At 40.5% G+C, this 16,466-nt stretch overlaps 1 protein-coding gene across 1 annotated transcript; it reads left to right on the plus strand.

The window, feature by feature from the left end:
- The first annotated feature begins 1,102 nt into the window (after window positions 1-1,102).
- CABP4 (calcium binding protein 4) lies at window positions 1,103-14,202 on the plus strand. The gene is made up of 6 exons (XM_070728214.1): window positions 1,103-1,324; window positions 6,229-6,259; window positions 8,032-8,175; window positions 9,267-9,376; window positions 11,501-11,648; window positions 13,066-14,202. The coding sequence occupies exons 1-6, from the start codon at window positions 1,103-1,105 to the stop codon at window positions 13,092-13,094; spliced, it is 684 nt and encodes a 227-aa protein (XP_070584315.1). The 3' UTR covers window positions 13,095-14,202.
- Window positions 14,203-16,466: the final 2,264 nt, after the last annotated feature.

Genomic DNA, 16,466 nt, shown 5'->3' on the forward strand with positions numbered 1-16,466 from the left:
TAATATATAGTATTGGATATATATTTATATACATACACACACACACGCACACACACACACACACACACATATATGTATGTCACATGTTTTTTTTTGCTGAATTTGAAAATTAAGAGAGACTAGGATAGATCTATTTCCGCCTTATTTTGGCCTCATCAGCTAGCCATACCCACTGGGACTTGAACCTGCAACCTTTGCCTTGTAAGGCAGAGAATTATCCTCTAGGCTACAGTATCCAATCCCTTCAGCTCTGCACCAGGGAAGGGTTACATATTTTTGTGTCGAATCACCCTGGTGTATTGAAGGAACATCACAGCTCCTTATTTGCCTCTCAGCCCAAGCCAGGGCCATTTCCAAGGCAGTTAATTTTATTGATAGCCGACAATTCTATCTGTATGTGTCACATGTTTTTTTTTGCTGAATTTGAAAATTAAGGGAGACTAGGATAGATCTACTTGGGCCTTATTTATTTATTTATTTATATATATATATTCAAATTTGTAAAGAACTGATAAAGAAGTAGAGGGAGATCAGGATAGATCTATTTCAAACTTTTTAGCTCTCATCAGCTAGCCATACCCTCATAGGATTCAAACCTGGGTTAAAGGTTCTAATCACTAGGCCACAGGTTCTACTCATTTTTAGCAGTTGAGCTAGGGGAAATTGTAATGTTTTTCTGTCAAGTCACCCGGCAGATCCATATATGGGAGGGAACTCACTGCTCCCTTTATATATCCCTTTATATCTCCAGGCATATCCTAACCCTGTACTAGTGCTGCTCTATGTGTTTCTTCAACACTAGGCTGAGGGTAAGCGTATTTTTCTCATCTGGAATATACTTGGGCAGACAGGTTCACCCCTACCTGTCTATGTTCCGTCCCACATGGGAACTCTAGAATTCTTCCCTTGTAACCCTGGAAGAACCTATGGCCTGAACAGCTTTAAAGCCTGCCCTGAAGTTGCCATAATAATCCTCCGCTTATTAGCTTTCTCTCTGCTCCTTCGCGGGGAGGGGGGGTGAAACCTAAGAGGATTACCTGGTCTTTCATGCTCAGAGACTCCATACAGGGTTGCCTATACCGGAGAGAGACGCACCTGTCCCATGCCACACAAGAAGCCAGTGAAGACAGAGGGCCTAGCCGAGGGCAAAGTGGAGGAAAGAAAACAGCCTGCCAGGCATGACAGTGAGTCCAAGGACAGCAAAACTGAAAGCCCAGCCTCTCCGCAAAGCTCACATGCCAAGCACGGCAAGAAGCATCAAGAGGACCCTCATGCGGCTGCCACCAAGGCCTATTCCCCTTTCCTCAACAAGGTCTTCGGCAAGGTGAGTGAGTGGCTGCGGAGCAGGAGCGTGCCACTGAGGCCTGAAAACCTCAGAAAGGCTTGGTGGGAGGCTGCCTGCCCCAAGTAGGATGGTCAAGGGCCTGTTGGGTGGGACATCAAGGTGTATAAGGTGCTAATATGAATGACTCAAGTCTCTGCAATGCATCTGACCCACTTCAGCAGCTGAAAAAATGCCAGCAAAGGACAAGCTCCACATGGGGTCTCCAAGCTTGGCAACTAAGACTTGTGGACTTCAACTCCCAGAATTCCCCAGCCAAAGCTTGCTGGGGAATTTTGGGAGTTGGTCCAGAAGTCTTAACGTTGCCAAGGTTGGAGACCCCTGATTTAGAGCAGTGTTTTTCAACCAGTGTGCCGTGGCACACTAGTGTGCCGCGAGACATGATCAGGTGTGCCGCGAAGCTCAGAGAAAGAAAGCAAGAGAGAGAGAAAGAAAGAAAGAGAGAAAAAAAGAAAGGAAGGAAGAGAGAGAGACAGAGAAAGCAAGAAAGAGAGAAAGCAAGAGAGAGAAAGAGAGAGAGAGAGAAAGAGAACAAGAGATAGAGAAAGAAAGAAAGAGAGAAAGAAAGAAAGAGGGAAGGAGAGAGAGAGAAAGACAGAGGGAGGGAGGGAGAGAGAAAGAGAGCAAAAGAGAGAGGAAGGAAGAGAAAGAAAGAGGGATGGAGAGAGAGAGAAAGAAAGATGGAGGGAGAGAGAATTAAAGCAAAAGGGAGGAAGAGAGAGAGAGAGAATTTTTTGTCCAAACTTTTTTTTAGCCTCCCCCCCCCCCCCCTCAATGTTCCCCAGGGTTTCGAAAATGTAAAAAATGTGCTGTGGCTCAAAAAAGGTTGAAAATCACTGATTTAGAGGATGAAAATTGGATTCAGAGTTATGTTTGTGGACTTCAACTCCCAGAATTCCCCAGCCAAAGCTTGCTGGGGAATTCTGGGAGTTGAAGTCCACAAGTCTTAAAGTTGCCAAACTTGGAGACCCCTGCCTTAGAGAGAGACGTTCTTCAGTCCATGGGCTGGTGGAAAAACATGTTGGCTTAATCTTTATTCTGTGTACAGGAAGAAGGGCAGAAACTGGGGCTGTCCTTGCAGATTGCAGTGCAGGACAACTTAAGGAGAGGAACTGCTGGAGTCTCCCATCTTTGTTCTTCTTACCAAGCATTGGGTGCTGGCAGGAAAAACAACACTAATGGCTCCATCTTAGCTTGCAATGAGGCAGGGCTGGGTAAGCACAGGCAGGTGGTGCTTGGAGCAGCCGGTTAAGTCGCTTGTCAAGCTCCCTGGCTGGCAGATCGTTGGTATGGAGGCCCTCTACATTTTCAACCTGTCAACAGTTTTAAGATGCAGGTCCTGTTTCACCCAGCCATTACCCCTTTATCATTATTGACTTGATATTGTTCCTCTTCTGTTGCTGCTGCAGTCACTATGGAGCATAGGGGTGAAGGAAAAATACATTGTGTATAAAATAGTTTTATTTTAAGAAGATCAGTGTCTGTTGTTTAAATTCTGTTTTAGCAAGATAAGTGTTTCCTGTTTTTAACAAGGTAAGTGTTTGCTGATAAGTGTCTGTTGTGGAAGGGACAGTTACCCAATTCATATCTGTTTTAGGGCATATGATAAACCATATAAGGTACTATTCATCTTTAGGAGAAAGGAAATAGGATGTAGACCATATTTAGGCAGGAATTGTCTGTCTCTTTGCAATAAGTTGTAACCCAGCATGCTAGATTAGCTAGCGTAGGATTGGGAGGTCTTGTAATAAGGTATATTAACCGGCTCTTTAGCTTCTGTCTGGTGTCTCTTCTTCTTGTGAAGGGTACCAGACTTTGCAAATCATTTCTGGTATACCCAGAGAGAGTAAACATTTCTGTTCTCTGGTCCAAACATCTTGTGTGAACTTTTTCATCAAATTTCAGCACACGGGAGGAAGGAGATGCCTTCCCACTCCTTCCCCCAGTTCTTCCCTTTCAGCCGTGCTCATTCCCTGCTGAAGATGGAAGATGCTCACATACAATATATGATATAACCTTGGAGTCAGAGATTAAAATATTAAAATATGAAATATAAATGTTATTAAATTTTTGAATGTGCCTATAACTGATGTCAAGAAGATTGGAAGCTTCTTTAGAATCTTTTCATTTTTCTTTTCTATTTCTTTTTCACTTTCTTCTTACGACTACCGAACTGCTACCTCCACAGGTGCAGAAGCAAAATCGCGCTGGCCCCGCAAGCACTCACGAGCTTCCATGGAATCCAGGAAGTGATCACCTTGGCGTCCTTAGCAACCTGCCGGTGACGTCAAAGCTCTGCCACTGGAATCTCTTCGTGGGAGGGATTCCCCATTCGGGTTTGAGTTCAGGTTCGGTTCGGGTTTGGCCGAATTTTGCTTAAAGTTCATCCAAACTTGCCGAACCCGAACACCATTGGGTTTGCCCATCACTAGCAACAAGTAATCACAGAGCTCAAGCAACCAAAGTAGGCAGAAATTATGCACGGAAAGGATTCCACCCACTTATGTTCTAAAGAACAGAGGCATGATCTCCACTGCTAATATAGATAGCCTATATTTGCTGTCTTGTTAAGAGGCCAGAAAATTGCATTAGCTTGACATGTATGTATGTATGTATGTATGTATGTATATGTATGTATGTAATTTGTCAAACATGTATAGGATAGTAGTAGTTTATATAAACATAACATAAGTAAAAAGTAACACTAAAAGAGGACAGTAGGACAGGGACGGTAGGCAGAGTGGTACCCTTATGCACGCCCCTTACATACCTCTTTGAAACAGGGGGAGGTCAATTGTAGACAATCTAAGGTTAAAGTTTTGGGGATTTGGGGAAGAAATCATAGAGTCATTTATTGCTTTCCAGGCATTGATCTGTTGCTGAAGTCGTATTTTCTGCAGTCAAGTTTGGAGCAGTTTACATTGAGTTTGAATCTATTACGTGCTCGTGTAACACTGTGGTTGAAGTGAAGTAGTCATTAACAGGAAGGACATTTTGGTATATGATTTTATGAACTACATTTGGATCAGATCGGAGGCGACATAGTTGTAAATCATCTAATCCCAGTATTTCAACTCTGGTGGAATAAGGCACAATACGTATTTGGTTATGAGCGGAGGAGTGAAGGGCTCTTCTTGTGAAATATTTCTGGACTCTCTCGATTGCATTAATGTCTGATATGCAATGAGGGTTCCGTACAAGTGAGCTGTATTCCAGAATTGGTCTGACGAATATTTTGTAAGCTCTAGTTAGCAATGTAATATTGCCAGACAAGAAGCTACGTAGGATTAGATACGTAGGTAGCGAAGATATGGGGAAATGCAGTCTAGTGATTTCTAAGATGTCCTCTTATTTGGAAGTACTTCAGCAGTCTCTACTTCAAGAGAAGATGAAGCAGCAGTTTCTGTTATGACTAAATATCTTCATGCATTGCTGGCTGCCTTATATTCACCTGGAATGGTGAATTAAAGTAGGTGTATCTATGGGCTACCACTAGATGGCAACCAAGAGTTAGAGTTTGCTGTATTTCTTTGGGACCATCTAGTCTAGTGGTTGGGAGGAGTCCTGTGTGACCCAGATACAGTGTGCCTAAATGAAAACCTGCGGAAGTGAGATTGACCTCCAATCCATTTAATCCAATTTTCAGAAGATTAATTTGGGAAGAGATTTCTCTCTAGGGTGGAAGTATATAAGTATTTGGGAGGGGGGTATTTTAATGTCCTCAACTCTTTATCCAAGCTTTTCCCGGTGTGTCAATCAGAGATGGGGCACTTATCTGGGAAAATATGACTATATAAATTGTTTTATAAATATAAAACAATGGCCATAACTGAATTTTGCATATATCTTTTTCTTCTGGTTTTTAAAAAAAATCCTCCCAGTTCTTTTTTGAGGAGAAGGGCTTACTCTACTTTGTGTTTTTGTATAATCAGACTTGAATTTCAATAAATATTGGAACTTTCTGCATATGTGGAAAGTTCCTCTTGTTTTTCAATAGCCAAGTTCTGGGTATTTTCCTCACTGGCATTTGTTGTTTGAAAAATAAAATTGCTATTAAAAACTATGGTATTGAAAAGTAAAAGCTGGATCCTCTCTTCCTGGATCCTGCAAAAAAACATAATTTTGTAGTGTTACCAAGCCAAAGCTATTTATTTATTATTATTTATTATTATTAATCAGATTTGTATGCCGCCCCTCTCCGCAGACTCGGGGCGGCTCACAGCAATAACAATACAATGTAAAACAAATCTAATATTTAAGTTAATTTTAAAAAAACCTATTTATTTTAGATACATTTTCTTCTATTTGTTATTTATTGTTCATTTAAGATGCTTTCTGAAAACTTGGGACTCCCCCCCCCCCATCTTATTCAGATTACATTAAACATTACAGAGATAGTCTCTCTTTTTTTTTTGTAGCGGTGCAAATTCCAGAGACAGCAAAAATGATTTCCCCCTTTTCATATGCTTTTCAGCTTTGTAGACCTTTTTGAGATTTTCCTGCAGTGAAAGCAGTAAGAAGGATTAACCAAATCAGCTTCAGACTGGGAGATCTTGGTATTCTGATGGGATTTGAACACCTCCAATCTTTCCATAGGCACAACGGAGGCTTTTTCAGGGACATGGGTCTTGGCAAATTCCTCTTTGCTGGTAAAGAAGTAAAGCTTATTCAGCAAGTTAGATCTTAAATATACATAGCTGAAACTCTAATAAATGTTGCTTATGGATTTCCCCTGCCTTCTTTTGATCAATCCTCACTTCTGGTTTTCAGGTGCTAAAGTGGGATGTGCTGTTATATTTTTAGCTTTTGAAGAAAAAGATGAGATATGTATAATAAACATTTTCTCTTTTTTTTCTCCTCTTCCTTCTTCCTCTACTTCTCCCTAGGAGAGAGAGCTTTCCCCATTGGAACTAGATGGTGAGTTGGCAATGTTTTGGGAACATGATGGGGTGGACTTTGGATTTTGGCCATGAGAGGGAGATGCAGTCCTCACTTTTTCATTGCTAATGCATATGTGCACTTATGTGCCTAATGTCCCTGTCCTACTGTCTTATTATCCTTTCTATTACTACGTTCTACTTAGAAACATAGAAACATAGAAGTCTGACGGAAGAAAAAGACCTCATGGTCCATCTAGTCTGCCCTTATACTATTTCCTGTATTTTATCCTAGGATGGATATATCTTTATCCCAGGCATGTTTAAATTCAGTTACTGTGGATTTACCAACCACCTCTGCTGGAAGTTTGTTCCAAGAATCTACTACTCTTTCAGTAAAATAATATTTTCTCATGTTGCTTTTGATCTTTCCCCCAACTAACTTCAGATTGTGTCCCCTTGTTCTTGTGTTCACTTTCCTATTAAAAGCACTTCCCTCCTGGACCTTATTTAACCCTTATTTTACTTATGTTATGTTAATATGTACTATAATACTATACTTGCTTGACAAATAAATAAATAAAAATAAAATAAATAATCAGTAAAAAAAGGGCTTTTACAGATTTACCCAGATCCCAGATTCCATTTCCATAACTTTAATTCTTTTTCAGTGTCTGTTAAGTTTCTCTACTGAAGTGGCATGAGACTATTTAGGGACTTCAGCTCTTTATTGGTTGTGGCTAGCAAATATCAGTCAGGCCCTGCTCTAGGCAGGGATTTAAACAGGGAGCCCTTTAAAGAGGGAAGATTGATATTAGAGGCAAAGAAAGTACAGGAAGGCAAATCAGCGATAATAATAATAATTCTTTGGGTGTAGGACTTTGTTAAGGTAATAAACTGCCTCTCCTGCAAACTCTAAATGGTCATGATAGTTCCAAATTAGCCAACATGGCAATTTTATTAGTCAGAATGATTGTGACAGAAACACTCTCTAGTCTAGGCCAGTGTTTCCCAACCTTGGCAACTTAGAGATATCTGGACTTCAACTCCCAGAATTCCCCAGCCAGCATTTGCTGGCTGGGGAATTCTGGGAGTTGAAGTCCAGATATCTTCAAGTTGCCAAGGTTGGGAAACACTGGCCTAGGCAGTACAGTTCTACATAGATTACTTGTGCTTGCTACCTTAAAGTTGTAGTGTCAAACTCATTTTCATTGAGGGCTGCATTAGGATTGTGTTTGACCTGGGGGGCTGGGGTGAGCATGGTCAGGGTAGGCATGGCTAGTGCATGGTGCTGGGGGCATCTGTGGTAGCCTGAGAGCTCTCGAAAGCGAGCTATCAAGCTCCAGTTTTTGGTCGAGAGGCCTTCTGCAGTCCTCTACCAGCAAAAATGGAGCTCAGGGGTCTCCCTAAGGGAGCAGTTCCCTGAGCTCCATTTTCTCTGGCAGAGGGCTGCAGGAGGCTGGGCTGAAAACAGAGCCTGGGAGGGTCATACTCAGCCCTCCCGAGCTCTGTTTTCACTGGCGGAAGCACCATTTCCAGGGGGACTCCATGGGCCAGATCTAAGCACCCTGCAGGCCGCATCTGGTTCCATGGGCCTTGAGTTTGACATCCCTAGCTTAAAACCAGCCTCTCCAGTTTCTGGCAACCTCTGAATGGCCTTGGCTGTAAGAGTCCCCAAGGGCACGCTTGCCTTCCAGGGCCATGAGCCTTTCCTGAATCCCCAATGGCAGAAACAAAAAATCAAGACAGGAATATTTTCTTCATGTCTCCAAAGGGTGGTTTTTATTTTGTTTTGTTTGCCTTTCCTGGCAGAGCTGTTAGATGCTTTCAAGGAGTTTGACACGGATCAGGATGGCTTCCTCAGCTACAAAGATCTAGGAGACTGCATGAGAACCATGGGCTACATGCCCACAGAGATGGAGCTCCTGGAGGTCTCCCAGCACATCAAAATGCGCAGTGAGTTGAATATTTATGTGCTTCTCCAGTTTCCAAGGCTCATGGTCAATAACAGTCAGAGGATGGAGTGTTGCTGACAAGACTGCTAAGGTAACCGTGTCAGAATTGGGTAGTTTCTCAGTCTCTGTATACAGGTGTCCAGAGTTAGTTCACAATTGATAATTTTAGTTGCAGTGCATAGAAAACTGCTCTGGTTTTTGAGCAGTGGAGAACATGAAAAAATAATTAAGAACTGGTTGTAAAAGACATAGAGCAATTCTTGAAGTTTCAATTTCTTTCACAAGTTCTGACTGCAATGCACAGTTGTATCAATTGAGTAAGCACATATGCACTGTTTTTTCTTCAGTTTTTTTCTGGATGTGTTTTGGCTCTGTCCTATATATATGCATTTAAATGTGCAAAAATAAATCCCAAATCAAAATGGATTGCATGGCTTTACATTCATACTTCATGTTTGATAAGGATGATATTTTCTAAAACCAAACTGTTTTTCTAGTATGTTTTTTAATTAAAGGAATAAACCTCAGCTTGGATCTGAATAATATAATTGGCCTTTGGCTGCTAAGCTATTCCCCCACCCCCTCAGTAGTATGCAAAGTGGGACTTGCTCTGGTTCCATCTACTGATATACCCAGATGCTGCTTCCAAAAATGCTTTGAGTTGCAACTATTCTGCAAAAGGTACAGAAGAAGCTTATAAAAGCTCTGCTTAATTTCCATAAATATCTTTTATGGGGAAAGTGTTTTGTTTTATGGAACTGATGCTAGAGAAACAGTTATAATCTGCTGAAGAACAGGTAGTCTAAGGGCATGCTCATCTCATTCTTTTTCTATAAGTATGGTAAGAACTTATAGAGTTCTGAAAGTTAGCTATTGTGGAAAACAGAATGCTAGATTAGAATTCTGCTTTTGGTCTGTTCCAATTTACTAGATTTATATAAAACTCTTAGTTTCATATAAATGTAATAAATAAATAAAATAAATATCTTGAAGAAAGGTTGTTTGTGTATCTAACTACACCATCTCCTACCTCATTCAAAAGTGCTTCTTCCATTAATTGAACTAATCATTTCTTGTTATCTTTCCTCTTAGTGGGAGGGCGTATAGATTTTGAGGAGTTTGTAGAGATGATGAGACCCAAATTGCTTGAAGAAACAGCTCATATGGTGGGCGTGAGGGAGCTGAAGATCGCCTTCCGTGAGGTATGATAGCCAAGTTATGAACTGGATATGTAAACTTGTGCTGAAAGCCATGCATGATATTTCCATAATTGGTACTAAATTATTTTATGAAACGGAAGAAGAAGTGAGGCTTTGGTTAGAAATATGCTTGTTCCCTAGGCACAAAATACAGCACACAGTTAAGTTAAGTAACAATGGTCATTTAATTATTTCAAGGTGGGATATATGTAGAACAGAGCCACATAATCTTACCAAGGATAGAGAGGGGGCAACTGAGGCAGAAGAGATCCACTTCCTAATCCTGCTAAATTTATGCTTATGAAAGTGATAGAATCTGGGGCCCTTACTCTGAATGGGATGGAATATGTTAACCTTCTGGGCCATTTCAAGAGAAGATATGATGGCATACTTTATCTTCTACATGTCATCCAATGCACCAACCTCCTTTTGCCTTCTAAACACCGGTGGTCTGAAATTGGTACCAGTGAAGGATTACCAAAATTTATACTGCCACATTGGGGGCGTGGCTTATGCAGGCCGCCCTGCATTTTCTTTCAACATCTTGCAAATTGGGTGCTGGTGGAGGTCCATTTTCACTACCCCACTGTTTTCCCTCCTGTCCGGGCAGTAGCCCACCCCTGGTTGGTACTGACTAACAACCTCAAGGAAGAGGCAAGGTTTATCTTTTTTTTTCCTCTGAGGAGGGAAATCTCAAAAGAGATATGGCTCCTGCACCATCTAAATTCAGAACCATAAAGTTTCATTTAGATCAGTGGTTCTCAATCTTTCTAATGCTGCGACTCCTTAATACAGTTCCTCAGGTTGTGGTGACTCCCAACCATAAGTCTAGTGCCAATTCTCCCAACAGAGCTTGAAGTTGATTGGCAGGAAGGTCAGAGGGACAGCCCCACTGTAAACGCCTGATTGGTCGGATTGTAAAAATATGTTCCAAGGCGCCAGAATAGAATTTAAATTAATTTATTCGACTTCTTTAGTTTTAGAAGCTTTAGTTCCTAAGAACACCATGGGAAATTTGTCTTTTCCTGTGGTGTTAGGCGACCCCTGTGAAACGGTCCCGACCTCCAGGTTGAGAACCCCTGATTTAGATTAACACAAAATGTCACTACTCAAATATTGTTGTGGCTCAGAGACCGCTAGAAGGCTACCAAAATGGTATCATTGGGAATAAATACAGATGATCTTTTGATCAATTGAAAGCCCTGAGGTAATCTTACTCTAATATCCTATGCGTTTGACTCCCCCCCCCCCTAATCTATTAATGGCACCTGTCTTTTTCTAGCTCATTTTAGCTCTATATACAGTACTTCTCTCATACAGAACTGAAGACTATATTTAGCAAAATGCTTAACTTCATCCCCTCTCTCCTTTCCCCCATGGGTTGCTTGTTCATTGAAAATTATTACTGCAGGGCCTTTTGATTTACACCCAGGAATAACATTTATTTATCTGATTGATTGATTGATTTTTGATTGATATATTTCTGGCTCTTTAAAGAAAAACTCTTTAAGTGAATAGCCACAGAGAAAGCTAATAGACATTCGAAAGCATATCTCCCATTGTGATGCTTTATCTCCAATATCTTTTGCTGATAGAACATTTAAAAGTTATAGGTGCCTTTGGAATGTGGAATGCAGAATGGAATGAGGAAAATAGGAATGGACAATTAATTATAGTTTTATTGAACCGCAAGGAGCTAAGTCAATCTAATTTATAAAATGAAATTGATGCTTCTCAGTGCTATAAAAATCTAATTCCTGATAGACCACTGTTACATTTCAGAAAATATAGAACTTATATAATTTAGATGTATAAAGGTGGCCTGCTGAGGACATGCAATTTAACACGACATCTAAAATTTGGAAAAAGAACTACATAAAATAATGTTATATTGAATATAAAAGGGAACAATATGCTGCAGCCAAGACAATATACATATCAGTAGGCATGACGCAAATCTCCACCAGAGCTTGAGGAAGGAGCCAAGTGTTTAAATATCATCTCAGCATGAGTAGGTGGTCCAAACCCTTTTCCAGGGAGAAATTGTTCCAAAGAGCGGGTGCCGTAACAAATGTTTGAGTGGGAAGTAAATACAGTCAGTTCTCAGGCAATTCCTTCTTTCTTAAGTTTGATACAGATGGAGATGGAGCTATCAGCAGTTTAGAGCTGCGCCAGGCTGTGACTGCTCTCTTAGGTGAGCAACTCAATGCCCAGGAGTTGGATGAGATCCTGCAGGATGTAGATCTCAATGGAGATGGAAAAGTGGATTTTGATGGTGAGAAACATCAGCATGTTTGTTAACCCTTTTCCCTTAATAGATATTGTAAAGTTAGGATTTGTTTTCTAGAAACGAAACACTGTCATAGAGGCTTTTTAAAAAAAAGTTGAATAGATGCATCACAAATAGTACAGAACAGCATTGGCTGGATTGCTGGAAGAATACCTAACAATGCAATAAACAGTCTAGAAAAGTTGTAGGTTTCCAGAAATGGATACCACTGCATTGGTAAGTTCCAGTAGGAGCCATACAGTAATCATCTGTTTTCAATTTTATCTATGAAAACATACACAAGTTTGCACCAGAACTCTTTCATTTCAATTCATTTAATGTACATTTAAAAAACAGAATTCTTTGCTACTCCTTACATCTTTAATGGAAACAGATTGTGGCCACTGTTTGTTTTCCTTTGAAGCTTTGTATGGGTCTGTAGTTAATTTTGTAACGTACTGTGTTTCCCCCCAAATAATCAGAAAATAAGCCCTAGCACGATTTTTCAGGATGCTTGTAATATAAGCCCTACCCCCAAAATAAGTCCCAGTTAGGATTGTCTTAATTGATGGTCTTATTGTCATGGTAGTAGCTATCAAAGAATATGGATCAATTTCAAAATTCACAGATACGTCCTTTGATCATAATTTGTATATAAGTAGCAGTGTCAGATTCATAGATGCCAAGTGTATCGGTGGTTATTGAAACGGATATCCAAGTGCCGCTTCTATGTTGGATGAGGCAGGCAGGATTCCCTTGGCTACCATTTGTTGGAGGTCAAGGCAAAGGGAGGGTTTTGTCTTCTCTTTCTGCTCAAGATTCCCACATACAGTTGGTGGGCCGCTGTGTGACACAGAATGCTGGACTCAATGGGCTTTGGCCTGATTCAGCATGGCTCTTCTTATGTACTTATATCTTTTTCATGGAGCATAAACTACAACTACAACTGTAAAACACACTGTGATCACCAAGACATACATCTGTTCTAAGGACCTATCATAAATACAGGCAGGGGAAGATGAATTTTGGTAGGAAGGAGGGAATCGTGTCAGGAAACTAGATTAACACTCCCTCTATTGTGTCAGGAAACTAGATTAACACTCCCTCTATCCATACATGAGGGAATTATCACACTGATAGGCTATAATGCCTGTTGTTATTTTCCCAAGGACTAGGATGCAACTACGATTATTTATAACACTATCCATCATCCTAAGGCCCACCTATACTTTGGATCTTTGTCCCTTGCCTCATTCTTACCAGAACGCCATGTTGACATATCTCTCCTCTTATTACGAACAACTACCCAAATCATTTGCAGAATAGAGGGAATCAAATAGACCCCCTGAGACTGAGACATTGATTGAGAAGAAGATGAGAACGCCTCAGAAATATGATTGATGACTCTTTCTGTCTCTTTCAGAATTTGTCATGATGCTGTCATCTGTGTAACCAGAACCAGAGGAGAAGAATGGGGATGTCTTTTTGTTTCCAGAATTACCTTACTCAGTAATGAGAAGGAATTGGTTTCTGCTGCCAGCTTTTCTCACTTTCTGGAGATAGGAACATCACAACAGAGAGTGAAATTCTCTTTCCCCAGGACTGGATCCAAAATATCTCAGGGAACAGACGCTAACTGTGTGTGCAGGAAGATTTTGTCTTTTGAGGCAAAATGGCTGGGCTAAGCGTAGAGAATTCACCTGGTACCATTGTTGCTAGGAATAGAATGCACTTCAGGACAGAAACCTGTGTGGCAAGGCCTGGCAAATTGTGTCCAGGGATAGAGCCATACCTAGGTGTACAGTATTTTGATTTCCTCTGACATTTTCCCGTCCATCCGCTCAAAATTCCTGGACTCTTTAAAATAAACTGTTTGAAGTTAATAGTTCATCCATCCAAAGATATTCTGTTGAGCTGAATGTTATTTTTTTAATTCCCTCAGAGAAAAATAAACAAGTGTCTTCCCAGATATTTTAAGATAAAGGGAAAGAGACTAATGGATCTCATTCATGGAGACATGCTACAGGAAACTAGAAGGATGCGTGTCCTATTTCAGTATTCCAGTTAAAGAAAAGTAAAACCAGCTTTGGATGTGTAAACAAAGCTATCATAGTTCCAAAGAGCAATCCCTTAAATGCTTCCCAGGAATTACATGATTTCAATGTCAGCTTGAAATTTAGAAAAAAGTTAAAGATCACTATATGCAACCATAAATATATTTATTTTCTTTTGACAGTTGCATAAATATTAGTTATATGTATGTTTATGCATATGCAAAGCCAGAATCAGACTATGTTACTGAACAACTGTAATGTTACATATTGAGATTGTATGAAGCATAATTTGAAATATTTGTATTTTGTTTTTCTCAATTAAAATTCACAATATTAGACCACAGATGAAATAAAAATGTAATAGTATGACACATCTGGCAGACAGAGCAAAGTCTTAAAATCACTTCTGCCTGACAAATTATAAGCTTGCTTGTTACTTTAAAATTGAGAATGAGGTCTTCAGAATTTCATTTTCCAAAACAGTGGTATGTTTAAATAAAATAAAATAAATGTTCTTTGTCCAATCAATTGATCCTTCACCATGGATAAGAACATAGAAAGCTGCCTCAGATTGGCCTGAATGGGTAGGTAGACTGGTATGACAAGAGCTTCTACTTGGGATCCCTGATTTAACTTGGACATTATAGGTAATCATCAACAATTGTAATTACTGTATACTGATAAATATTTAACAACTAAAAGATGTATGGCAGGATGGAAGTAATATGATCCCACAGGTAAACAACCATAATTCCTTTGCACCAGTTGAAGCTTCTGAAAACCCTGCCAGTGTTACCTCATGCTAAATGCTTTGTAGTAATCAAATCTAGCAATAACTGAGGCACATTGAGTCAGCTTTCCTCAGGAATGGGCACAGACCACAGTTTCTTTGCTTCTTTGCCTCAAGAAACAATTTCCCAAAAACAAGTAGCATCCCTTATCATCTAATCAGTCTCCCCGCTAAAGCAAATTCTGGGCAGAAACAAATGGAATGTGTAGCTTGGCTGTGGATAGAAGACTAACCACAAACATTGCTTCGTGCAGGAAGAAAGTCCTGTTTCTGTGTCTGTTCTCCCTGCTCTCCACAACAGACAGGAACAGATAAAAACATAAAATACTCTTGTCTCCGGCGCAGTTGATCAATGTGCCTTCGCCATGCTCTGCCATCCTCTGGAATTAATTTGCATGATTTTGGTCCAGTTTGTATTATGTTGCTTTCTACCATTAGATCCCACCTTCGTTGCTAGTGTTAGATCGGAGAAGAAGAGGCCGGATGCTTTAGCTGCTGTTTTTAACTAAATCAGATCAAGCTGTAGCATAGTTCACACACTCGGAGAGGGGCAGCATACAAATCCAATTAAATCTTAAATTTTAAACTTGAGCCGCGCACCCAGGTAAGGCGCTTATAAAGCACCTCGTCAGGAGGCGTGGCTTGACAGCTCTTTAAACTTGCCAGTCATGCCAGATCCAATCAGTGTATGTAAAGTTTGGAGTAGGTGCATGTAAATTTGGAGTAGGTCCCCATCCTGGACGTAACACAGACCTTCCACAGTTACCTCCCATTTTATCTTGCATGCTTCCTCTCTGCCTTTGTTTAAATGAGTTTAGCATTTCCCCCACTAAGCAAAAGTCCTTAGACCCATACTCAGAAAAAGTCTCAGCTAGTAGGTCTAGCATCTCTGTCTTTGGGAGATGTTAGTTGGACCACTGAGAGACAGCCAAACCTGTTATTCAAAGCACCCTCCTGTGCTTACTCAACCTCCCCACCACATCATGAGAGGGAGGGAGTGTGATTGATACTTGTTTTTTCCTACCAGCAGGGTCTATCAGTGGAAAGAGAAACCAAGCAGAGGGATAGAAACAAGATCATGTGAAGTGTTAATACTGTTCTGTCCGTCTCGGTCAATTAGCAGCAATTAAGCCTCATTGAAGACTCGGAATCCAAAGTAATATGTACAATAGTCTATTTATAGAGCAGCATGCTGAAAACAGTGAAGAAATCAAAGGAATAGTACTTCACCTGCCAAAAATCCAACGTTATCAGTCCAACTGATAATGAATGTTCAAAAAGTCTTAAATTAAAGCCATTAATTCTCGGCGTGAACATATATTCACAGATGTTACTCAAAACTAGATTTTTGCAGGGTTGCAGACAGAAAACGCTATGGCTGTTTGCTCTCTCTCTCTATTCAGAAAGGAATGTTGCAATTCTGCAATGAACATCCCTTTTTTTCTCCCCTTTTATGATGACATGATCTATGTTGCCAGAAATACTCCTGTCTCCCTCACATTCTTCTCACTCTCGCATCTAAAATGGGATCCACCATATCTCTCTCTCCTCCTCTGACTCTGACACCATCACATCTGGGGGATCTGCAGCCTCAGGAGTATCCCCAGGCCCCAACTCCCCTTCTTCTTTCACTGTCCGACTCCTCTAATAAATACACTGACCTATGATCCCCAGGACAGGCCCAGTTCATTATCCTCAAAGTCCTTGTCTAGGGGAGCTGGACGTGAGCCAACCACAACAAATATCACTTTATAATGCCGTGATAAGATCACATTTAGAATACTGCATCCAGTTTTGATCACACAATGTTAAAAAAAAAGATGTTGAGACTCTAGAAAGAGTGCAGAGAAGAGCAAAAAGATTATTGGAGGACTGGAGGCTAAAACATACAAACAATTTGGAATACTGTGTTCAGTTCTGGAGACCTCACCTACAAAAAGATATTGACAAAATTGAACGGGTCCAAAGATGGGCTACAAG

This window comes from Erythrolamprus reginae, chromosome 1, assembly GCF_031021105.1.
Source record: "Erythrolamprus reginae isolate rEryReg1 chromosome 1, rEryReg1.hap1, whole genome shotgun sequence".
NCBI lineage: Eukaryota > Metazoa > Chordata > Lepidosauria > Squamata > Dipsadidae > Erythrolamprus > Erythrolamprus reginae.